The following is a 27,439-nucleotide window of genomic DNA, read 5'->3' on the forward strand; positions in this document are numbered from 1 at the left end:
CATTGTTTTCTGACAGTATGTGGCTGACATTTGTACATTTTTTGTGTCTAAATATTGTGTCTTTTGTGGGCCAAAAGCAAATCAACATAGCAGCAGATGATAGAGAACTGTATGTGGTCTTTAGGGATTTAAAACTGGAAGCCACTTGAAGCCTTTGAACTTTCATTCAAGCATTTTTTTTCTCACCAGGGACCATAGCTCACAGCACTATTTCTCTGTAGTGTGTCCTACACAAAGAATTTGAGGCAACACACATTCATTTTGAATCGCATGTGACCCTGTAGATTCACATACATTAAATACATCCTCTTTTCTTGTTCCCATAGCAACACTTATCAGGAGACTTGAGGCAATTCTTGTTTTGATTTTATGTAAAGAAAATATTAATATTAAATATAAATTTTTATGCTGCAAAGTGGATCAGAATGTCAAAAGCTTTGCTTTGAATAAAAAATACCAATCTTTTATCATTTAGTCTTCAATCTGGGCTTCAATCTGGATCTTTGGACATGCACAGCTCATTTGTCACTTACAATTTGAGAAAAGTGCTTTGCTTAAGCCGTACATTACAAAACAGACTTCTAACTTTCTATTTCTTTCACTAAGTGCCCCTGTGTCATTGCTGGCTATATTACAACATAACTCGACATTTTGACCTTTCAGTGCTCATGCCATGAGATGAATATGAGATCAGTTAAAATACGAATGGAACCAATGCTGTTGACAAACAGCTGTTCGGTTAAGGTCACTGCTACACTTGAAGGGAATTCATTAGCATTTCAATTTTCAATGACATTGGAAGGTTGCCGCTTTAGTACAGAGACATTAAATTGATTAAATGTTTGTCCCGTATAAAGTGTGGATCACAACTTATGCATTCTACATTTTATTACAAGCACTTGTTTTCATTTGCGCCATTTACAGTATCAACATAGTGCTTTAAATAGTTTAAAATTAAAAAAATGCAAATTTATATGCAAACATGTTGAAATATCCATGATTATGGGTCTTCTGTATTCCATATTTATGAATTTCATGCCATTTGGTTCTAAAGTTAATTAATTTTATTTAAATCCTCTTAAACGTTTCTGTTATCAGTGATATGCTAGCAACAACTCGGTCACTACTTAAAGGGGACATATCATGAAAAACATTGAGTTTTTCAATGTTTAAGTGCTATAATTGGGTTCCTAGTGTTTCTATCAACTTAAAAAATGTGAAAACAATAACCCAGTAACTTAGTTGTGGTAAACCATTTTCTGCAAGCATTTGAAAAAAATAGGTCATTAAATTTGGCTCCCTTTGTGATGTCAGAAGAGAATAAAAACGCCCCCTGATTTGCATTATGCAGAGATCAGCTCATTTGCATTTTTAAGGTCACACCAAAAGACGGCACATTTTTGCTCATACATACAAAGTGTCAATTTTAACATGCTATAATAAATTATCTATATGGTATTTGAGCTAAAACTTCACATACGTACTCTGGGGATACCAATTAAAAAGTCTTGTGAAATGTCCCCTTTAAAAGTTTTTATTTCTATTTATCAATTATGCATTTATTCTTTAGAGAACTTTAAGATAGTTTGGATGTCAAAAGCTCTTCATATTTATTATTAATTAATATACATTATTAAAAGATACATTTATCAGTCAGAAAGGAATGGCAAATAATTCAAAGTGCTTTAAAAAATGCTGGGTTATTTTCGTCAAAAACGGACGAGCCCAGCTGTTGGGTTAAATTAACCCAGAAAATTTTTATATTTGACCCAACAATGGGTTAAAAAACCCAAGTTAACAGGCAGGGCTCAGGGCTTTTTGACCCAATATGTTGAAAACAACTCTGCATTTTTTAGACTGTACCCGCTTGGATTTAGATACAGTATTTTTTTTCTAATTTGGTTAAAAATACATCTCATGTAATGATGAGACTTGGAGCAAGTGGTGGAGTGGTGCATGGGTTGGTGGGAAACTTCCTTCCTGGTCAGTGGGGTGAAATATGGTTAGGTTTAGGATTAGATGTTGGGTTTAGTTTAGGTAATCAAGTAGCAACCTTATATTAGAATAGAGTAAGAATTTGGCACAGCATTGGTCTATCAAGCCAAAATTCGGCACAACACACTGAGAAAAGACTTTTTGAATGGCTGTAAACATTACAATAGTGTCTTTTTTAACATAGCTTATGTCCCATTGTTGTTTGAAAATGAGTGCCAAAAATATTCCTCAAAATCCTCCTTTTGTGTTCCACAAGAAAGTCATATGACTTTGCATTTTGGAAATCCCTTAAACAACATTAAGAATTGTCCATGTGATGCAGAGCATAGTAGTTTGTATAGATTCTTTGCCGTTGGTTTACTGCATCGGTTCCTTTGAGAGGAACTGCGTCTGGCAACGCTCACGTTCAATTTGGGTCAATTCACTGACCTACTTTATACTCTACGATGATAATTACACATGGCAGTATTAACAAGACAGACGTTTCCTGATGGTGAAGACGCTTTGTGTGTGTTTGTGTGCTGTCGTACTTTCTTAATCTGGTGTGAAATTAATGTTTCTTTTAAAACGTCCTCATTAAATGCATAGCCATGGATGAAGTGCTGCACGTCAGCATTGGTTAGATTAATTCAAGAGACTTCTGATGGTCTATAGGAGGGGAGTTGAAGTTATTTTATTGACTGGACACATTTTCTGACTGTATATTCGAGGATGGACAAAAGGCAAAGGCAATCATTTAAACTTTATGCAAAATGAACCCTGGGTTATCTTTGTTCTAAACCCTGCTTCTAACCCTGGGTTAAGGAGCGTTTCACATAAGCGAGGTTATCCCTGAAATTAATTATCCCAGGGTTATAAAACCCTGCTCTAAAGCAGTTTAGCACTTATTTTGCAGGGTTAAATGCATGCAGTGTAAAACGAAGCGGGGTGTTAAACCAAAAATCCTTCGTATAGAATATATTACATGGAATACATCCACAATTTGAGTTTCTGAGTTGGATAAATAACATTTAAGCACCTTCTGATATACAGTTTTACTTTATCAAAAATAAATTAAAGATCACCTGCATTTTAAGGTGTTATATTAGTCTCAGGCACAGTTGCGGACTCTGCGGTTTTCCTGCAAAAATGGGCTACTTTAACATTGCTGCCGCGGGCTGTTTTTCATGTCTGCTGCTGGTTAAAGCGACTCCAAAAATGTGACATTTAGCCCCGGGAATGAGAATTTTAGCAGATGAACCCTGGCAAAAACACAGCTTTTTACTGGAGGACCACCCCTTAAAACGCAATTGGGCTATTTAGAGGAGAAAAAATCGGAAGGTTTTTTTGTGAAAACCTGGCAACCCTGGTCACAGGGGCCTGTGCCATGAAAATGGTTACGAAACACAGGGTTACAGAATTAGTTATAAGTTGCCAAAACCAAGACAATGTGATCAGGCTTTGTTGGTACAAGCTATTTTCATGATACCCAAAACCCAAGATTTGCGTGGCCTTCTGAAAGTGACATCAGTTTGCTCATAAAATGCTAACAGCTTGTCCTATGAGACAGTTTAGGTTTTACAGGACATTAAAGGGACATATAATGAATGACATCATATTTAAATTACTTTATTGTAATAAATTGGCAGCAAATTTAAGAGACTCAGTGAGTTATAGTAAGTAGCAAATCTTTATTCCAACACTGATACAGCACAGTTTTTCTCTTCATCTACCCTGTTACTTCTGTCATACAGAAACATGTAGCTAACATTAGAAACAGGCCGTCTATTCTCATAAGTGACGTACATTAAACAGCCTAACACGTTTTGTCCTGTGTCAGGTCACTGCACATACAGTAACATCACTGGTTTGATTGGATTTGTTCATATTCATAAATCTCACATCACTGTGTCCATAACGGCTCACAAAGTGCTACAAAAATTCCTCAGGGAAACACACACACTGCTACCAGCATGCTTAATGCATTTCTAACACCATTAGCACACATTAACAAGGTATCCAAACAATCTCTGACGTGTTGCATACATATTCTGGTGTGATTTAAAACAACCGCATCTATAAAGATTGTCAACAAGTAGTTAATATATGAACGACATAAACGGATAATTTACAAAAAACTAATAACATGCATTGGCACACAGTTTGTGGTTCAGATTATAAGAATACAGAATTCTATAGAAATGCGTCATCAAAACAGTTCATTTTTCCTTTTAAAATACCCTTTGGCACATTCATTTACAGTATTTATAAAGGTACACAACATGGAATATACATTTCAGCACTGTAATAAAAGATTTGTTGGTTCAACTTACGAAAGTTAGTTACCTGGTTGCCTTAAATATTTCAAATAAAAATAATATAAAAAAAATATTTCAATAAAAATAACTAAAAAAGTTATAACTAATTCAAAATTTTAAGGCAACCGGGTAACTTACTTTTTTTTTTACAGTGAACGTATCTGCTCAAATCTTTATGTGAACAGTAAAGCCATTGTAATATTTTATGAGTATTTTATGTTTTTAAAAGATTGAACATGATTGTTTGGTTTAAAAAACATTGGTTTCACAGTGGTTTAACCACACTACCAAACTGATAAAGAATATCAGCTAGATATGCATTATTTGTAAATATGCAACAATAACCGACCCCCATCCCCTAAAACTAAAGTATGATACATGATGATACATTACTCCAAAAAATATGCAGGGAAAACCGTGAAAAAAAATATTGTACAGATATACACTTGAAGATTGTTGAATGAAAGATTAGGTCAGATAGTCAATGCTTTTTACAATAAGACTCACACGCTGTATAGGTCTACTAACCAGGCATAATAAAGTAATAAACCATTAAAGCTTCTGTTTCTATACAGAAACATTTTCGCTTGCTAGGTTTTAATTTGTGGCCTAGTTTGTGAAAACCAAGCTAAAGTCTTAAAAAAAATCATCCTACATAATGTAAAGGACATTCTGTGAAAATATTGACTGTGTAAGGTCATGTCAAAGATTAAAAATCTAATGTTATGCTCTCATTATTAGATTATGAGACTTTAGCTTGGACTTCACAGGTAGGGTCACAGTGAAAGACAACAAACTGCATGGTTCAAAATCTGCCTTATATTCTGATTGGCTGTTATTGGGTAACCTCTCCCAATTACACCTGGTTAGGACACATGGAAGAAATAAAGATTTGTATTGCGAGAAATTGCATTTCCAGACTATCATTTGCTACGGAAAATATTCTAAGCACTTAAGGTCATTCGAAAATTCACGACACAGTTTTCATATAAGTGCGCACAGATATGTTTTCTAATTTTTTAAGATCCAGCTCTAAGTTTTTTTCCATAACATTTCAGAATTTTGGCAGCACCATGTTTGAAAGATATTTACAGAGTACAAAAATAAGAGCTAGCATAGTTATAGTGTATGAAGTGTTCAATGTTACATGAAAAATTGAAGATAACGGTCAATGTTAACAGTGTTTGAAATTTTGCTATGGTCACATTTCTTGCTTCACAGTGTATCAGGGATAAACCAGTTCTTCTTTGTGATATACCGCTACAATTTGGCACAACATCACAGCGTCCTCACAGTGGAAAAGAAAATCACAACAACAGAAAATTTGTGCTTTTCATGCCATTACAGCTGGGATTTCAGTGAATCGTCTCATGCAAAAGGTGTCACATCAATGATACGAAGAAAAAAGGACAAAAGTGAACCAAGAGGCGTTTACAGATGACACACTACTTCAAAAACAGCAACATGAAGCACAATTCAAAATAACGAAGCAAGTTTGTCTATTTGCAACACTTAATGATCAAAACTGCATGAAGGTGATAATTTAAAAACTTTTCTGTGAAGGATTTTTTATGTGCAAACTGTCTAACAGCTAAAGCACAGCATGCTGCGCACGCTATTTAAAGCATTGCTGCTATTATGCGACGCAGTCTGTGAAAACCCAGCTAAAGTCATTTGTGATTTACTGTTTTCTGAATAAAATCATATACATTATATAATGTAAAGAACATTCTGTGAAAATATATCCTTGATATCTGTAATATTGACTGTCTGAGTATGGTCATGTCAAAGATTGAAATCATTTTATAAAACCTTGCTCCAAATCTCACATGTACGGTATAAGACTTTAGCCCGGATTTCACAGATATGATCATGTATCAAATCTAAAAAACAAAAAACTAAAATCTAGATAAACAAGCTGACTAGCTGGTTGTTAAACGATTAGTTGATGATTGTGATCCATCCCATTAAAAAATAAACGCTTAAAGGGACACTCCACTTTTTTTGAAAATATGCTCATTTTCCAGCTCCCCTAGAGTTAAACATTTGACTTTTACAGTTTTGGAATCCATTCAGTCGATCTCCAGGTCTGGTGGTACCACTTTTAGCATAGCTTACCATAATCCATTGAATCTGATTAGACCATTAGCATCGCGCTCAAAAATAACCAGAGAGGTTGGATATTTTTTCTTTTTAAAACTTGACTCTTCTGTAGTTACACCGTGTACTGAAACCGATGAAAAATTAAAGTTGAAATTTTCTAGGCCGATATGGCTAGGACTATACTCTCATTCTGGTGTTATAATCAAGGACTTTGCTGCCGCAACATGGCTGCAGGAGGCGCAATGATATTACATAGTGCCCCAAAAATAGTCCCCTGCTATTGAAAGATACTAAGAGGACTATTTTCGGCTGCTAAAAGCGGTAGCGCCAAACCCGGAGATCAGCTGAATGGATTCCAAAATGGTAAGAATCAAAATGTTTAACTCTAGAGGAGCTGGGAAATGAGCATATATTCAAAAAAAGTGGAGTGTCCCTTTAACGTCTTCTAGTTTCTTCCATTGTTTTTAACAGCCAATAACTATCTGACTACTCTTTGAATGTTGGTGTAGTAGACGTTCCCTTGTAGAAAATGTTCCTGGTGTTATCTGGGCTGTTTCCTCTTTCTGGAATCAAGATCCTTGTATTTCTGCATAAGCTTGCATCACGGCTCCCTGGGCCTGACTCTGTCATTTCCATGGGAGTGACCCGGATCGTAGATATGGTCTGGTTGGGGTGGTGATCTCCGGCACCCGCTGTGGAGACAGTGGGGACGGTTGGCACGGCAACGACTTTGGGAACACCATTTCTCTTACGGTCCGTAGAGCTGCTTCTGTCCCTTACGGATTCAGAGCTTTCAGAGTCCCGATTTAAGTCATTGAGCTCGAACGACTGTCTAAGGGTGCTCTGGGACTTCCACGTCCAGGAGCCACTTCCATCCGTGGAGTGAGCATGCACCAACGGCCGACCGTTTTCTGGATGGGCTTCCACCCTTATAATGGTCCCTGAGCTGCCTTGACTTCCAGATTCATCAGTCAGACTCTTATAGCGCTGCAGCGGTGCCGTGGAGCTGGTGTGGCTGCTGCTCTCCGAACTGGGAGAGCTTCCCTGTAGCAGGCCTTGCTGCTTGGACATCGCGATGACCTGCATGATGCGCGGTTGGCCGTTAGAGTTAGTCCTGACCACCGGTACCTCGCCCTTCTCCGCACTTCTCTCCATGCTCTTAATCCATTTGTCCCGAATACTGCCGCCACCCATGTTTTCTTGCGCCTCCTCCGGGATGTGCACCAGTTGCGAGGAACCAGGCCGAGGCGGCATGGGCATCCGTGTGCCTCCAGCGATCCCGGTAGGGTTCGTACTTCCAGTGGCCATTTTTTGATACGGAGTTTCAGGTCCTTGATGTTCACCGTTGATACCCACAGCCGACGGTTCAGAGATGCAGCGGGTCTCCATGCTATTTAAAGACTGCCCTGCCCCGACTTCCATGGCATGCAGGGAATGTTTCCGATTTTCATTCTTGCTCTTCCACTGCGATAACAGCTGCTTGGATCGACTCGAATCCACAGAACTGATGTGGATGGTGGCGTTGCGGAGGGCGGAATCGTCCATGGAGGGCATGTGTACTCTGGGAAGGGTGTTGCTGAAGGTCACCATGTTGTCCTTGAGTGGAGGACTGCGAGGGCTGATGACCTCCACATCTCCACCAGATCTCTTGAGATTGCCTAGAGATCCGGCCTGATGGTGCTGGGTGTTACGGTGAAGGATGCCATCGGAGCAGGAAGACGAGAGGCCGTCACTGCCACTGCAGCTTTTGGCAGGGAGGTGGCGACTCTGCTGGCAGAGATCGGTCATAGTTCGGTGAGAATTTCGATTGTGAAGCTGAATTGTCTGCTGCTCGCTAGGTTGGAAATTTCCTACAGCATACAGCCCCTGGATGGACAAAACAACATTAACAACTGTTAGTAGTAGGGGTGTAACTAGAGATGCACCAATGTTAAATTTTCCCACCAATACTGATAGTCGATTATTCAGAGTGATATCTGCCAATAATAAAAGTTTGGTGGTTATATGAACATGCATTAACTAAATTCTGAAGATTTCCTTTTCTGAATGTTATTCATTCATATAATAACCAGTGAATATTGAACATTAAACTAGTGATTTTTTTAGACACAGAGCTCAAATTTATTGCATTTTCCTGTTCTCTTTTGAATGACAGGATATATCGCCCATGACTATCTGCTGTTTTTAAACCATCGTCCGGCAGTAGGAAAAAGCTTTATATAAAAACTGGCGATATATCGTAGAATCTCTGTAACAATACACAATGTACAGAGTTGTATTGATTATATGACTCGATATGATTCACGATATAGAGATAGTGTTATCAAAAAAAAAAAAAAAAAAAAAAATGCAAATATATGGAAAATATATGGACATAATGAACATGACATCATTTGCAAATAAAACTCATGTTTTATTAATTATGCTTTTTTTTGTATTAAACTGCACCTGTTAAGATGACTTGCAGTACCTGGATAAGGCTGTGTTATTAGTTTTAGACAGATGTTTTCTGGGAATAATAAACGTCGAAATGGCCAGTAAGAATAAAGCATTCCTGAGCGACATGTAATAACTAGTAATAAAAGTTACCTAAACATGATTCAACCTTGTTCTTGGAACAACATTCCTGTTAGCCAATCAAATCTCGAATTATATTTACATAGAAAATTCAAAGAATCTCACCAGATAAAGAGCGATTCCCCCGCCAAGCAGGAAGCCTAAGTAAACATCAACAGCGTGGTTCTTATGCTGAATGATGCGAGTCAGACCACAGATGATGGCACAGATGATGAAGAAGAAGACCAGCAGAGGTTTCAGCAGTTTGGATGAGTCTGTCACCGTGCTGTTGAAATATATCTGTCCAAAACAAGAATGTATGATGTTTAAAACTGGAGTACAATCACTTGATAGATCAGGGGTGGGCATTCCTGGTCCTGGAGTGCCACTGTCCTGCAAAGTTTAGCTACAACCCTACTCAACACACCTGAATGCCATTTCAGTCACCCTGCAGCTTTTGATAAGATATTTCAGGTGTGTTTGATTATGGTTGGACCGAAACTTTGCAGGACAGTGGCCTTCCAGGACCAGTAATGCCCACCTCATGTGCTATAGTATTTCACAGAAAGAAATTATTATTGGCATCAAACTCTTAAAGAAAAAAATGGGACGAACCCAACCTGTTGGAATGAAATTTAACCTATGCTGGGTAATTTCATTTTCAACCCAAAATGCTGGGTTGTTTTAACCCATTGTTGGGTCAAAGTTTTAATTTACTCCAACGGCTAGATTTGTCCTTCTTACTTTACGCTGGGTTAAAAAGAAGTACCAGCTAAGCTACAGGAACATTCGATTTTTCGTAAACCCTGCAAATTGTTTTTTTTAAATGTGCCAATGCTTCACGTTTTTCTTCCACATTAATTTTGTGTGAATGTTCAAAGAAGGCGTCATGAATGGGTTTCCTGTTTTTTGTTAGCAGCACAATCAACAGCGAGTGGCAGGATAATGCGAAACAAATTATATGTTACTCACAGAGACATACACTGCAGCAAAGGACGCAAGTGTGGCGTGGTGTGACGGGAAGGATTTTCTGGAACAAAGGAAAGCAATTCGGGTAAGTCCTGGTGACTCTCTCACTGAGTTAAAGTAGGAATTTATACACATATTTTAGCCTAGTTTTCAATGCAAATTATTTTACAACAGCAGACAGTTGAGAAAGATTCCAGTATAAGTAGATTTCCTAAGTAAATCACAATGTTTGAAGGATGGCAAAATAACCCAGCATTTTTTTAAGAGCGTATGAATATTAGAAAAAGCAATAACGAAACCTCACCCCTACTGTAAATTCAGCATGACTGGATTTAGTAAAAATAAAATACGAAAATAAAATAGTTATGAACTGCAGTGGTCTATAATACTGTATATCCAACTCATTCAAATTCTTAAATCATCAAAAAAATCAAGCAGAAGTAATGGCTGTGATTATATTCACAAAAATAAAGCTCCAAATTGCATTTATAGTTGGACTGCCCCTTTAATCCATAGCCTATTTTTAACAATCTATGCTAGTACAACAGAGATATAAGTCTATGTTCTACTTCAGAGGTACAATGTGAGCCACACCTGCCAGCGTTTATGACAGCAGCATCAGATCCTGAGCAGATGTCCTCCAGGATGAATAAACTTTCATCACATGAAGTGTTGAGATGGGTGTAGTTTGGCTTGCAGACAGTCAGGAAGTAAGGGGTGGGGTAACCTGTCGACAGCTGGATGATGTCAGTAATCAAAGCCGTGGCACATAGTCCAAACACATGAACACCTGTACAAAATAAAAATAATTCAATCTGTATTATTGTCAAGAATATTAAGACAACATTTTTAATATGATTTTACATTTTAACTTCAGTTGTGTTATGTTGCTGGATGAGTAGAAACAACATCTGGAAAGTTCAATGCAAAGTGAGATATTTTCTTTAACAGAAATCGCTTTCAAAAACTACAAATAAACGGCTGGTTGGACTACAGTAAGCTTCTTCCTGGGTTAGTTACATCACAAACCCCCGAATGTACACAAACCCTGCCCCCAGGAACATTCAACAAAGGGCTAAGGCCATGTTGGGCTGCTTTTTATGTTGTAATGAGGGTGTAAACAAAGGGTAGCGCTGTTTGGCTTCGCTAGCCAGTTAGCTAAATGCAAATTCATACTTACCTGACAAACACCTACATACAACCCTACTGAAAAGACCAGCTAAAACCAGCCTAAGCTGGTTGGGTGGTTATAACTGGGTAAGCTGGTGTAGTAGGCTGGTTTTAGAGAAGTTTTGGACACTTTTAGCTGACTGGACGACTAGCTGACCCACCATCTTAAACCTGCTTGTTTAGGGCTGAAGCTTGGTCAGCTTGGCTAAGCTGGTTGGCTAGTCTTAGCTGGTTTAAGATAGAAGTAGCTGGTTTAAGGTCTTCCAGCCTGGTTAAACTGGTGGGTCAGTTAAACTGGCCTAAGATGGTTGGCTGGTTTTAGCTGTTCTCCCAGACTGGTTTTAGCTGGTTAAGCTGGTATAACAAGCTGGCTTTTTTAGGTGTCAGGTCTTTTCAGTAGGGACCTGCAAACTTCTTTTTAATTGCGTATTTCTGAAGGAGGGGCTTCATAGAACCAGGAACTCAACTGCCTATTTTTAAGAGAATGGAAACAGCGTTTCTGTTCCTTTAGGTACTTTATTTTGTAAATATAATACAGCTTAAAGGGACATTCCACTTTTGTGGAAAAAAAATCTTATTTTCCAGCTTCCCTAGAGTTAAATATTAGATTTTTACAGTTTTGGAATCCATTCAGCTTCTCTACGGGTCTGGCTATACCACATTTAGCATAGCTTAGCACAATCCATTAAATCTGATTAGACCAATTAGCATCGTGCTCAAAAATAACCAAAGAGGTTGGATTTTTTTTCTTTTTAAAACTTGACTCTTCTGTAGTTACATTGTGTACTAAGACTGACAGAAAATTAAAAGTTGCGATTTTCTAGGCAGATATGGCGAGGAACTATATTCTCATTCTGGCGTAATAATCAAGGACTTTACTGCTGTAACATGGCTGCAATCGGCGGAATGATATTACACAGCAGTCGAAAATAGTCCTTTTAGAAACTTTCAATAGCAGGGGACTATTTTTGGGGACTGTGCAATGTCATTGCACCGACAGCAAAGTCCTTGATTATGGAAAAATATCAAAACTCTTTGTTTATTTTTTAGCGTGATGCTTAATAGTCTAATCATATTCAATGGATTATGCTAAGCTATGCTAAAAGTGGTAGCGCCAGACCCGGAGATCAGCTGAAAGGATTCCAAAACGGTAAAAATCAAATGTTTAACTCTAGGGGAGATTAAAAATTTGTGTGTCCCTTTAAATGTAAAAAAAAGTTTAACATATTTTACCACATTCTGCAGAATTAGCAGGAAAACCAGGTATACCAGGTGCTGGAAAACAGAAAGAAAGACAATAGAAATGTGACCTACCCACAAACCTGACACCTCGCCGGACGAAAGAGTTAAAGTTGCAGCCGGCCGCGTTGATATCTGCTTCGGCCCAGCCTTTGCATTGCATTCGGGACAGACAGCAGAACAGAATCCCCTCTACGATCATGATCTGAGGGTCAGAAGTAGAGATCAGATGTTTCACACACGGTTATCTCTCATCTCAGATTGCACCCATCAGTCTCCTGCTAACTTTCAAGAGGTTCTCTTACGACAAATTCACCACCACAGGAATAAACTTGGAATAAAACCAACACAGATGGTTTTAAATACAACAGCCATAATGTTTTTGTCTACAAGTAAATGCACAGTTTTGATTGGCAATAATGTATTTGGCATACATTTGGATTAGGAGGGTGGCTTTCTGAACTGACATTGATGGACATAAATAATAACCCTGTTTAGTTTTTAGGTCTTTTGCAAAAAGCATCTTCTCATCTTCAAACATTCAATGCATAAAGTCACTGATTAACAAAAAGCCTGTGATTCTGAAAATTAATATTCAAAATCAAATCATACAATTCAAAAAGAAATTGATTGGAAAATCACCAGCCAGAGCGAAAATCAAATTATTTCAAAGTCTCCATATAGAGACGATACAAACTTAATCTTCCATTTTATATAGTATTTGTCACCAGGTGAGGAATTTAAATCCCAGTGGGATGATGGGATTGATGTCAGCTGTGCTCTACACACAGGCCTGGTAGGGAAGGTGCTAACTTAGGATACAATAACACTTGCAAGATGACGTGCCTCGCCATGACCTGAATCAGATCCCAGAAAGCACACAGATCGCACCATTCCACCCCATCTCTCCAACTGAAACCCTCAGACAAGAGCTATATTCATGACACCTGGTGAAACCACAGGTGTTACTCAATCCCTACAGTCTCTTCATACACTGATGCTAAATCTGACCTGTGTAGGTAAACAAACAGTAGATCAAATAGAAAGAGGTGCAGGATCAGAAAAATGACTTTCTAGACCCTGTCTTTGCTATGCATGTTTCATGCGGCTAAACTTGATATAAAATGCAAGAGTGGTCAGAGCTCTATATGCCTGTAATTCAAAATAAATTATTTAATTTACATGCTGCAGAAAAATGAAGCGGATTGGTAGTCTCAGTTTTTTTTGTAGGTCATACAGTGCTGTGTTTCTCTTAATTATAGAACTTCGGTACTTCAGTTTAAATAATCTTTTTTTTTCTTTAGTGTCCTCTTAGGTGTCCCATTAGAAGTTTGTAGATAAAGATACATTATGCACATTTGCCAAGATACAATATGTAAATCTGCAAACATAAGCCAATTATGGATGCAAGTAATGATTATTTTCATAACCCTGTTCCTGTATATCCATTGAGTTAGTAGTGCAAAAGGTCATGGGTTTAAAAGTTACACACATACTAATAAAAATTGTGTACCTTGTAATGCACTGTTAGTCGCTTTGGGTAAAAGTGTCTGCCAAATGCATAAAAAAATGTAAATGTAAAATGTAAATTTAATGGATTAATCGGACGATTATTATTCGATTAAAAACCTAAACATCTATGCAATTCGATTTTTAACTTATTATAGGTCAATAAATCATTACATTTTAGTATTAAGATGTGTACTTTAAAGGAAAGGCAGTTTTTTATATTTCACTATGTTCTTACCTAAACTAAGACGAATTAATACATACATATCTTTTTTCAATGCATGCACTTTTAATCTTTGTACAGCATGTCATGCCATCAAACACTTCCATGTTTTCCCAATTTAAAGACTGTTACATGAGTAGTTACACGGGCCTCGGGCGCAGTAATATTGACAGAAGTTTGAGCGAGAGGGCGAGTAGTCATGAGTGATGATGTAACTGCATGCCGAGGTTAAAGTGTTGCAAACTAAGTGCTCTTCTGCCAAACAATATAGTTCTCATTTTTATCCACTTAAAAAATCGGCACATTTTATTTTATGCCACCATACTTACTCCTGTAACTAGTCATGTAACAGTCTTTAAATAGAGAAAACATGTAAGTGTTTGGTGGCTTCTAAATTCATCCATGTTTGGATCCTAAGGAATGAATGGGGCTAGGCTAAATGCTAACACATTCACGACGCACTGTACAAAGATTAAGTGTACGCAATAAAAAAGATGGGTATGTATTCATTTGTCAAAGTTGAGGTAAGAACATAGTAAAATCTTGAAAAACGGTGGTGTTTTCCTTTAATTGTCAAAACATAAATAAACAAATCATATGGATTTTTTCAATCTTTAGGGCTGTGCTAGTGAGGAAATTTTGCCACAGATTAATAAACTCATTTTGATCTTCAACCTGACTTTATATGCGCACAGATCCCGCTGTATGAAGCAGACAGTGGTGAGGGAGCATGTGATGTCACAGACCAACTAATTGATAATGACATTCACTTTTTCATAATCAATTTTAATAATAAGTTGTTGCAGCCCTAAAGTAAAAAAAATAGTAGAAGACATATCGTGACTGCTTTAATTTATGATATGGCATAAGTTTGGCAGTGGCATATCGAGAGAGTAAACTGTAGATTTTATGAAATATGACAACAAGCTTAACAGACCTTAATACAATACAAATATTGCCAGCGGTGTGGTTTTACAAGTGTGAATATGAGTCAGCAATATGTTTATTTTCTCACTTTGCTACTAACTAAAAATAAAATACCACCTTATAATAGCTGCTGAAGATCAAAGAGATTAAAATTACAACCGGAAACCATTTTGCCATCATGTCGTTTCTAGGAAAACGCAGTCATGCGCCCCAAGAACTCAACATGAATTCATGTGTAAAATAATCAAAGGCTTCCCCTCGACTGACCCTACGGCTCCACAACCGACAAACTTGTAAATCAGCACTAAACCCCAGTTTAAAACTGCACTTATATGCACTGGGACTTAAGAGTTAACCTATGGACACCTTAGCAGGTACGAGAAGATAAAAACAAATTCACTGTGTCATAAATCTCCTCAGAGGGCTGGCAGATGTTCCTGGCAGTGTTGTTATGTACCCGAGCTGTCATACAGTTAAAGAGAAAAAAATGGCACCTGACAGCTCGCTGTTCATGGAGCAAGGTGGAAAACTCAATGGAGCCGTGAGCTTTTTGTGCATATTTTCTATTCATAGGGGTTTAGACAGTGAACACTTGACCTAAGGTAGTAAAGGAGAGGCTGGCTGGTGATCACGCATAGCATAGGATTCAGAAGCGCAGCAGTCCAACGGTCTGCCAGCGTACAAACTTTTTCTGAAGCTTAGTGCACCTAAATGGACAAATACTCAAAAATGTAGGTCATAAAATTGGTCACGTGTGTCTTAAGGGAGCATGAATAGTTGAAAAAGAAATTGGATGTTACAACAGTATTAGATCCATATTTAATGTCTTAAAGTGACAGTAGCCTAAAGGCCGAGGTATAGTCCAGTTTTTAATACTCGCTTGATCTCATGTGTAAGTATAGTGTTAAGTTAGTGTCCTGCGAGTATTTTGTGAACATGAAAGTTTCTTTTTATCACATGACACATATTTTGACATGACAAGCAACACACGACACTCCGAACACATTTGAATTTGTGCCCCTCGGAAGAGAAGTCACCGGTCGCAGCTTTAATGTTGTTTGCATTAGCAAGAGACCAAATGATCCTAAAGTATCTCTCAGACATCATCCACAATACAACGGACAGAAACAATATCTTCAAATAAAAAGCACACAGCATGTAATTAATATGAACAGTAAGACTGACCGTAATGGCAGGTGCAGCAAAGGCCAGACTGAGGAGCATGAGGAACGGAATGACCTCTTGTGTAGGTTCGATATAAGGCAGACTCAAACTGCGGTCGTGACAGCTGAAACCCCAGCGGACCGGTTTGAAAACGTCTGTCCACTCTAAGAAATACACACTGACCATGGATGAGACCAGGAGAGGAAGCTGTTGAAAAAGAGAAAATATATCACATAACACTTAACAAATTGTGATCCAGTAGCTCAGTTGGTAGAGCATTATAGAGCAGTGCAAAGGTCACGGGGTTCGATTCCAAAGATGTGACAGAAGTGCAAACGTTACAACTTACCCCATAGGTGGGGTTAAATGTAACAGGCAGGGGGTTAGTTGTAACACTTGCTAAAAATTAAGTTTGCAGGCAAATATTTTAATACTAGTTTGTCTATATACCTGAAGTGAATATTGTTTGTATATCTGTTTATAATGGACAGGTATCTACACTATTCATCCCTCATCTAACCATAGTTAAATTATAAATGGATACAAATGTATAAATATGTGAGAAAAAGCAGCTCAATTATGACAAAACACACTTTTTTATGTGACCAAGTCTGTAAAAAAAACAGACTTAAGTTTCAAAATCAAATTCTGAGATAATGAAAATCAAGTCTGATTTTAGCAATTCATTTCATACTGATTTTAATCTTTGACGTGACCTTATTCAATCAATATTAAAGATACATTTTGACAAACAATTTTTGATAAGACAGGCACATTTATTTATATATGTTGGCAGCCAGCAATCATTCGTGTGTAGCTTATTTAAAACAAAGGCAAGAATTAAGCTAACATTAGCTGTTTTCATATCGTAAGTGCTGAGGGGTTCGTTGTAACACACCGTTACAATTAACCCCGCTGGGTGAAAATATTTTCAAGCCTACTAAAAAAATTGCTAAAAGCTGCAGACATATTTCAAAATGATGCTATGTCTTAGTCAACAAGACACTGATTAAGATGACATAACATTAGTTTTGGTATCTTACACACCTAAGTCAGAAACTGAAAAAAAAACATATGATGAAAAAATTCCTACATGCCACCAAAACACTCGTTCATTAATAACTCTATGGAAAAACATTATACATTTCTATAAATTTGCGTGAGAGCGTCTTTTGGCAGTGTGAAAACAAAACAACTCGCTCAACCCTGTGCAACAATTTAAACGGTCCGTATTACAATTACAATAACCCTGCATTAGTTTGTGCCCCGCACACCCCTAAAAAGCATATTTTAAATGCACTTTAAGACCCCTTGGATTAAAGCATCTAACGAATGCATTAAAGCAACACTATGTAGTTTTTTTACCTTTAAATAATGTCTCTAAAATTATTTCAGTGATAGAACAACTTTTAACTGGACAAATTGTACTGTTGCTGCAACATGAGCAGCCTCCTAGTTGCTACAAGCACACTCTGAAAGTGGCGGTGGAGGGTAGGAAACACAGCCCGCCCCTCCCCCTGCCTGCAGAAGAGTGTCTGATATCAGGCACTGTTGCGCTTTTCAACCACATGAGGGAGCTGTAAGTTATTTTTACATGGAAACTACATAGTGTTGCTTTAATGAAAATGCAATGTGCATGCAAACACTGTTTTCAAAAACTGACGCTGATCACTTTACATAAAAACTTCATTTGTGAGAGAGAATGCACATTCGCTTAGATTTGAAATGAAATTATTATATAATATGAGAAGAAAATGCAGCAAAGTGGGCATAAAAAATGGTTTAGGAAATTATACAGTAAATTATATAAAGTAGTTACACAGAACTATTTTTACAAAAATACTTGACAATACTAGAATACATTTACAAAAATCCAAAGTACATTTAGGTCATATAATAAACTAATGTTAGTGTGGTAATATCCTTAAAGCCTGTAAGCTGTCAAGTTTGTGATATCCAAGAATCTTCTGGTAAGCAAATAAAACTACTACTGGTACTGTAATAAATACAGCAAACAGGGATTGAATGAGGGATGGTAAACAGTGTTTTAATGATGCACTATGGCTCACTGATGCAAAATAAATCTCCTACAGTTTCCCCTCAAGAGTCGGCACACTGAAGGCAAATATGGGTCAGTGGTATCAGCTCAGGCATGGCACAACTGCAGAATCAGCAAGGATCAGCGGCCGCCTGCTGTATCCATCTGCATATCAAACGCCTGTGAACTGACCCAGTCACTTTACTGTAATAAACTTGAACTCTCTGTCATAAATGGGCTAAATGCATCAAAGAGGATTGGACGAGGGGGTTGAAAAGATACAGTATGTATGTTCATACCGTATGTGGAGTATGGAGGGTCATTTGAACGTCCATATGAATTATATAGTTTCATATAGTTCAAACCTTGTTGCTTAAATCGATACTGAAATAAATACAAAAAATGCGCACAAACAATTTGTAAAATGTGCATTGATTCTTGGGCAAAACTTTGATTTAAAGGAAAACACCACCAGTTTTTCAATATTTTACTATGTTTTTACTTCAACTTAGATTAATTAACCTATCTTTTTCAATGCGTGCACTTTTAATCTTTGTACAGTGCTTCTTGAATGTGTTAGCATTTAGCCTAGCCCCATTCATTCCTATGGCTCCAAACTAAAGTTTTGTTTTGTGCCACTATACTAACTCGTGTAACTACTCATGTGACTGTCTTCAAATAGGGAAAACATGGAAGTGTTTGGTGGCTACTACATTTATCCCTGTTTGGAGCCATAGGAATGAATGGGGCTAGGCTAAATGCTAACACATTCACGAGGCGCTGTGCAAATATTAAAAGTGCACGCACTGAAAAAAGATAGGCATGTATTAATTAGTCTAAGTTGAGGTAAACATAGTAAAATATTGAAAAAGGGTGGTGTTTTCCTTTAAGGATGAAGACAAAATAGACCAAATTTACTTTGTCAATGCAAATTCCTGGACAAATTCCTGGTACAATACCAGATACATATTTAAAAAGTATATAAACTCTGCTTCTAAGCCTCCGAAATGCTCTTTTACAACTTATTTACTTATCCAATAGCCACACTGTATACTTTTGGGGGGGGGCAGTCCTTCACCATGGACTACAAACTTGCATTCTTGTTTGTCTTTGATTTGAAATTAAACACCCACTTTAACTTTAAAATTAAAAATTTTTCTTGATGAATATCCAGTTTGCACAAATGTCACATTATGAAAGTAAAATGAGTTGCCATTTCACGTTGACTTTTTAAAGACTCACAATTAAATGAAGATGTGATGCTGAATTCTGAATAATTGATGGATATAAATGGCGGGACAGCGTTTCTCAGTAGCTATTTTAAGATCTATGTGGGACTGGCACCATCACAGTGGGTACAGATGGTGTCCTGTTGGTGAAGAACCCATTACGCTAAGAGCACCCAGCCAGTACTTCATCTTATTGCTGAGGAGATCATATGAAGAGGTTTTTGTGACCTCTTAACATAAATTTAAATTTGTCCAGACATTTCTTTTCAAAAACTCTCTAAACTTGAGCTATAAGACCTTAAGTTTTTGTTATTTGACAAACAATATTGCCAACCAGATTGAAATAAAGCAAAATAAAGAAAAACAATCAATAAATAAAACCCTTCAGCACAAGTCTGCATAATGTATGTAAGTGCATACTTGGATCTTTTGCTTGTGTACCAGACCACGTGTGACGTGTGTGCATTGTAGAAGCTGTACTGCCTCAATACCTTATGTCACACTGACCTACATATATTCACTAACCCATGATGCATTGAGATTGAACCCCATGCAAAAGCACAAGCATTTCCATCGCTTTCATCTTTATGGAGAAAATCTGACATGCTATCCACTGCAATGTTGACCTAGAAAGACTAGAACTTAGACCAAAATAGAGTATCTATGCAAAAGAAAGAAAAATCCAAAACCTCTTTAATAACTTAATTGTTTTTATCAGAAGCAACAACAATTAATTGAAACAATTGCCTAAGATTATAATATGCAACTATATATTTTTTTCAGAAATGTCTCTCACCTATTGTTTCATGTTTGTACATATCTTAAATAATTGAAGAAGAAAGCCAAACCTGATGCTTTGTAACATTACTGAGAACTCCACAAAGTGTCATAGCCATCAAACCCATGAATGAGCTGTTTCATTTAGGATCTGGCTTAAGACCATTAACATGCATCCCATGAAAGAGTTTAAATGTATGCAACAGCCCAACATTTATGTTACATTCATTGATCATCTATATTTATGCTGCTTTAGCATTGCGATCCTATACATACAGTAATGTAAAATGTGCAAACATGCATGCATGCGTCCTCTTACCTCCACGAAATAAAAGCAAGGCAGCAATGTCACGCTTTCTTTAGTCATCCTCTCTTTTAGCCTTTCTCTCGCAGACATGACTGTCGTTTCTTTCCAATCCTTTAAAGAAACGCTAATAACCTGTTGTGTTATAAACGTCCTCCTTGATCCAGCCAAAAAAGACGTCTACTTCCGCTGCCCCATACGTATAATAAACGCATGCTAGAGACAGAAACATGCATATACGCAATCTAAACCTTCACGATTTGCAAGCGGGCATCGGTTTGTCTTGCAATTCAATGTAATTGCAATGTAATATACAGCGAGAAAAAATATTGCCGGCGAGATGACATCAGATTTTTTTAAGAGAGACGGGCTTGTGTACTGCGCATGCGCACTCGCCGCGCATTCCCCCAGTCATTCGTTAATATTATAGCGAAATAACAGTGTTTAAAGAGAGTGCGGTCTGTTCTTTTAAAAATCACTCGAATTAAATAAATATTAAAATGGAGACTATGGCGTGATGATGTGCAATTAATTTGTAATAAATAGTTTAACAAATTGAACCGGTTATCACCATTTTATTAGAGGAATAGAAATTATCACACAATACCGCATTTATGTGACCAAATTTATTTTGGGGATATTATGAACATTTAATTTAACTTATCGTGTAGACATGTAGTCGAACACAACTTTTCCACGGAGTCTTCTCATTATTTATTTCCTGAATTTTGAAGCACACAATAGCCTATAACAACATAAAAATATCTAATAACAATATATAACAAAATAACAAATATTAACATTCCATTAACAGAACACAATATTACCAATAAGCAATAAAACCAATACAATTCCCATTCATTTTTGCGATGTATTGTTTTCAGGTCGGGTGGATAACAAAATATTGTAAAAATAAACTTTCCGTTAAATTTTTGAAAAAATTTATAAAATTAAGCCAATGACATCAGCCGCGTTTCTTATGAATCGTGAGGAAACACAACCCAACACAGGCAGTGTTCGAATTGAAGGGGGTCTGGGGGGGTCCCGGACCTCCTATAAGCCTTAAGGGACCCCCCATAAAGCACAAAAATATAAATTAGGGGGGTCCCCTGGTTTTTATTAAAATTAAAATACTACATGAATTTAAAATTCTCATGTTGCGTGTCACAAAGCGAAACTGTCTTTATTTGTCCCAATTTCGCAATAAACTAATTCAAATGACTTCTGTCTGAAATAAATAAACTCGCTGGTGCGCCTCATGCTGTTTTCTGGAGGAATTGACAGACAAACAGTGGCAAATCTATCCTCTCAGTCTGACGGCTGGTCCACCCAGTCACACAAAATATTTTATTGGGGAAACCGAAGAAATCACGCTTAAATGATAATAAATGATAGTCTCTTTAATACTTAACACAAGGGCACATAAATTCCACTTGAGCGTGTTTGTGACCAACCCTCATTGACGACAAGCACACATACGCGCGTTTGTGAGCGGCATTGACAAGTACATAAACCCTGTGTTTGCTGTGATTGTTTTTAATGATAGAGAACACGAACCATTTGATATTTCAGATGAAATAAAACTTATCACTAAGTTAAGCAGATCTTACTTGTAATTGTCATCTATGTGACGCGACAGTCGGCACTCAGCAGCACATCATCATTTCAAATCCGTTTACAAGATGAATTCTCTTGTTATGTTAAATATGAAGTTTACATTGCGTTGTAAAAATGATGAAATTATCTTCATACGTGCTTAATTCATAATGAGAACGTATTAATACAAGCTTTTTTATGCTGCTATAATATATAACAAAATAAACAATACATGTCATTTTATATACAAACTATAATTCTATCTTGACAAGCACATTATCTGCTTCATGTTGGTCCGGTTTAATTCAGAGGACTCATTGCTTTGGTGTATTCATTTTCATTTTAAGCCTTTAAAAAGTAATTATTTTAGATGCAATTTTGTAATATTTATAGCTTAAATTGTCTAATATAATTTTTAAAACATTTAAAATCATTTTGCAGAATTCCGCAGATTTTTCCAAAACATTTCCAGAGATAAAGCAAAAAAAGTCTGCATATTTCGTCTGGCCCTGTTTATCGCTCAAATACGCATCATTCAGAAATAAATAACTATATTTATAGAAAGTATCTTTTGCATGTGTTTTTTTTAAACCTTGCAAATGTTAACATGCAAGCGATTTTAAACAATTTGAGCGGAAGATGTTAAAGTGGGCTGTTTTATGTGCGCAAAGACAAGGACGCGTCGCGCACACATACTTAAATGGACGCAACACTCATAAGCGGACGCACGGAGACGCGCGATTCCTAAAGCATGCAAACACAAAATTATTTGGAAATACCACAGTCTTGGCACCTATTCTCATAAAAACATTCAGTTATGTTTTAAAGTAAGTGCAATCAGTTCAGAAAGAAATCAGATGTTTGTGTTGGTCTGAAAGTAGCAGTTCTTATCTGCTTGTGTTTCTGTCATTTATATTAATTAAACAACAGAAAACAAAGGAAAATCACTTCTGTATCTAAAAACAGATTAATTATACGATGAAGAAGACAGTGTTATTATTCATTTGATTCTATTTATGTACCTAAATATATCTTACTTTATTTGTAACTTTGTTCTTTTCTATTTTTTATTCTTATAATTTCTTAATTTGTTCTTATGTTATTTTCCCACCCCCAGTTTTGCTGATCTGAAAAGTATTCGATCTATGACTCAAAAAACGCAATGTAATCCATTTAACCACTACTATACTGTATAGTAAAATTATGTAATTTAAAAATGAGGTCCATCCTATTTCACCCCTATTCTGTGTAAAATTTCTGCCCTTGCCAGTGTTTCACACTAGTTTGAGGGGTAAAAAATGTTTTAGAGTTTGAGTTAAGGGTAATTTGGGGTTTCTTTGATTAAAACCAGGATCAGATGATTACTGATCAAGGACGATCACATCTTACTTTGTGAAATCACAGCGACCCTATGATAAGGGGTGGGGCTTGGCCAGGGGGTGGGGCTTAGCTAGGGGACCCCCCATAAGCTTTGACATAATTCGAACACTGAACACAGGTGTTTATGACCTTACAGACACGTGCCATTTGAGAGGTTCAGGGCACGCGCCGCGGACTCTTCTGTGAAGTGCGCAAGAGACCGCGCCTGCGCAGTGCCGTAACAGCAGCAGCACAGAGTGCGTGAGATGTTACTAACCGCTGGTTTAAACATCTAATAGACAAATCGGTCGTTAAAAAGTTTATTAAACCTACGCGAAAACGAAGCAAGATTGAATGCGGTCGTCGAGCGGCAGAGAATCATAAATTTAATCTCCCTCCTTCAGCAGACTCCTTTCTGATGCTAATAAAGTCCAACTGGCACAGGTAGGGCTTTATATTTCAATGCGTGGCACCATACAAACTGGAAATCCTGTCATGCCTACATAATATTATTTATGGGCTAAAGAAGCACGTGTCCCTTGACAACACACCGTTTGATTGGACATTCAGAATACCCTTGCCTTGCTCTGAATAAAGGTCTTGAGCAGGATGCAGAAAATGCAAACGCAGAGAGATATATGCTTTGAATTAGGTTTAGTGAGAGTAAAGACCTTATTTTCTGAATAAGTTGCATTAAGAAGACTCTCCTTAAGTTTGTGATATTATTTTTGTTGATTTCTGAAGCACTTGATTTGGCATGACTTGATGTTTTTTTGAATACAAGATTTATACGTTTGTACCTGCCATTTATCAAATGACTAAACTACAAAGTATATATTTAAATTAATTTAAATATTTTTTGTACTAAACCAACTGTTATAGAATAAACAGGCACAGGAAAACAATTGTTGTAGTATGCATGCATACAAAATGTAACCCAACATATTTTAATACACTATTTTCATTACCAAGATTAGGTTATTTTTCCATAACTTTTATACATCCATAATTCCACTAGACTATATGCTTTCAGTTTGTCAAATGTAAAGAGGAAGACTATGATGAAGACTGTTAAATATGCTAAAATCTTATTACAGTAGATGGCTACACCCGTTGGTAATCTGAGCACAATGTACTGTATTATTAAATATTTACATAGAGAATTACTTCACTTTAAACTTCACTTCACTTTAAAGTTCATATAAGTTTCTGGTGCTTAACAACATTTCTGGGTTCGATAAATTGTTAAAGCAAACTGCAGACCCCCATTGCTCAACCTTGATGTTTTTTCCTAAACTAGTGGTTAGGAAATCCACTAGTATTATCATTAAAAGTTTATGGGTTCAAACAATCCCTCCAACTGAACTTACAGTACCATGCACTCTTCTGCACTACAAGGAAATTACAATGAAATTTTTAACGATAAAAGAATACTATAAAAGTGAATGGGCCTCACAAACTGTTTAATTCCGATCATCTCTCAAAATATCTACGGGTTCATAGGGAAGCATAACGATTAATTGCGATTAATCTATAGTAGAATGAACGTTTTTGTTTACATAATAAATGTGTGTAAACTGTGTATAATAATTATGTATATATAAATATGCACACATGCATGTATTATTTTAAGAAAAAAAATATATTTATATATTAAGTATTTATATTTATATATAATATAAATTATACACAAATATACAAATGTATATACACATGTAAACATTTCTTAAATATATACATGCATGTGTGTGCATTTATCTATACAAAGTTATTGAACACAGTTCATACACACATATATTATGTAGACAAAAACTTTTATTCCACTATCATGATTAATTAATCACGATTAATTGTTATGCATCCCTAAACAGAACAAAGAAATGTATGCAGGTTTTTAACAAAATGAGAGTGAAAAGAAGATGACAGATTTTTTATTTTTGGGTGAACTATTCCTTTAAGATAGGTAGAAACTACTTACCGATGTAACCCTCTTGCCTATAGTGTAACATAATCAGCTTTGAACTCATGCTTTTAGTATTGTAAAAGCTATTTTTTTGTTAAAAATTGTAAAAAAAAAAATATTTGGAAAAATAAATGTAGGCTATCTTCTTTCTTATGGCAATACATTTGCATTACTATTGATCAAATTCCATGTTAACTGTTATTTGAATTGAAAAAGTTCTGTCAACGAAGCAAAACAGACATTTTATTAACATAGTACCTTTTACTCTTTTGCATGATGACTTAAAGCATCACCCTCTCTTGAAATAAATTTGCTTTGTGGACTTGTCTTGCAAAAGAAAAAGTGCTCTTGTCCAATGAATTTATGTATTGAGGTTTGGAATATTTCTTCAAGAAAAATATTCCTCTACTATAAGCTATCCAACTAAATTTAACAAGGACTGAACAAGCTAAAACTTCAAAACAAGATCACGGACTCCACCTAGTGGTACTTGCTTGTACTGTTTATTATGCTGCTGTGTATTAAAGGGGACATTTCACAAGACTTTTTTAATATGAAATCCCAAGAGTACGTTTGTGAAGTTCTAGCTCAAAATACCTTATAGATCATTTATGGGTTAAAATTGCCACTTTATAGGTGTGACTCGTGAGCAACATCTTTTGGGTGTGTCCTTTAATATGCAAATGAGCTGATCTCTGCACTAAATGGCAGTGCTGTGGTTGGATTAAGTGCAGATCAAGGGGTGGTATTATCCCCTTCTGACATCACAAGGGGAGCCACATTTCAATGACTTATTTTTTCACATGCTTGCAGAAAATGGTTTACCACAACTAAGTTACTGGGTTGATCTTTTACACATTTTCTAGGTTGATCGAAGCACCGGACACCCAATTATAGCATTTAAACATGGAAAAGTCACATTTTCATGATATGTCCCCTTTAACTTAAATCCATTTATTTCTTTCAGGCATCAAAATACAAACATGTCTGATCTCAGAAGTCGCAAAGAATTCTACAAATATCTCACTGTGGAGGTAAGCTGTCATAGATTATTTTTTACTACTAATGTTTATACTTGGCATAGAATTAAATTTAGCTAAATTTGGGTGGAGCATGTTCATGTAATCCAACCAGTCAGCGCGATGAGGTCTGTATACTGTATATAGCCCACCCTTACCTGTGTCAAATTGTTCAACATCGCCTCACTCTTAGCTGTTACCTATCCCAGTTAAAGAGGGGAGGACCCTGGGTTTGGGCTAAAATTCAGAACTCGGAGCCCTCCCCTCGGAAAACGTGCCAAATATGCTTTATTGTCATATTTGATTACATGTTAAAGCGAACTCGTGAACAAGCAAAGCTCAACAGCTGTGAACTTAAGTTGACCTAAACTTTTTGATAAAGAAGTTTTTTTTTATTGTGTTCCTGTAACTCAATTACAGAGTATTGCGTTATCAGTGCAAAAGGTTGTGGGTTCGAACCCAGCAGACATACATACTGATAAAATGTATACCATGTAATTCACTTTAAAGGGGACATTTCACAAGACTTTTTAAGGATGTCAAATAAATATTTGATGGCCCCGGAGAACATATGTGAAGTTTTAGCTCAAAATACCATACAGATAATTTATTATAACATGTTAAAATTGACACTTTGTAGGTGTGCCATTTTTGGGTGTCCTTTAAAATGCAAATGAGTTGTTCTCTGCACTAAATGGCAGTGCCGTGGTTGGGTAGTGCAGTTTCAATGCCAAATTTCAATGAGCTATTTTTTAACATGCTTGCAGAGAATGGTTTACCAAAACTAAGTTACTGATTTGTTCTTTTTCGCATTTTCTAGGTTGATAGAAGCACAGGGAACCCAATTATAGCATTTAAACATGGAAAAAGTCAGATTTTCATGACATGTTGTCCCCTTTAAGGCGCTTTGGATAAAAGCGTCTGCCATATGCATAAATGTAAATGTTTATGCATTCGATACTTATATCTTATATACTTATATTTAATACTTACATAATGTAT

General features: G+C 36.6%; 2 protein-coding genes across 2 annotated transcripts in view; one reads left to right on the forward strand and one right to left on the reverse strand.

Moving 5' to 3' along the window:
• Positions 1-6,412: 6,412 nt before the first annotated feature.
• On the reverse strand, positions 6,413-20,940 carry plppr4b (phospholipid phosphatase related 4b). Its single transcript, XM_065259033.1, has 7 exons — positions 20,516-20,940; positions 16,174-16,359; positions 12,405-12,534; positions 10,515-10,710; positions 9,924-9,981; positions 9,078-9,251; positions 6,413-8,261 (listed from the first exon to the last, which is right to left on the reverse strand). The coding sequence occupies exons 1-7, from the start codon at positions 20,591-20,593 to the stop codon at positions 6,882-6,884; spliced, it is 2,202 nt and encodes a 733-aa protein (XP_065115105.1). The 5' UTR covers positions 20,594-20,940; the 3' UTR covers positions 6,413-6,881.
• Positions 20,941-23,695: 2,755 nt separating this feature from the next.
• plppr5b (phospholipid phosphatase related 5b) overlaps positions 23,696-27,439 on the forward strand; it is a 56,255-nt gene continuing 52,511 nt past the window's right edge. Inside the window, exons 1-2 of the mRNA XM_065258508.1 lie at positions 23,696-23,899; positions 26,386-26,452. Of these exons, the coding sequence (XP_065114580.1) occupies positions 23,874-23,899; positions 26,386-26,452 (93 nt within the window). The 5' untranslated portion in view covers positions 23,696-23,873. The remainder of the gene's footprint in view (positions 23,900-26,385; positions 26,453-27,439) is intronic.

Source organism: Paramisgurnus dabryanus, chromosome 22 (genome assembly GCF_030506205.2).
Source record: "Paramisgurnus dabryanus chromosome 22, PD_genome_1.1, whole genome shotgun sequence".
Taxonomy (NCBI): domain Eukaryota; kingdom Metazoa; phylum Chordata; class Actinopteri; order Cypriniformes; family Cobitidae; genus Paramisgurnus; species Paramisgurnus dabryanus.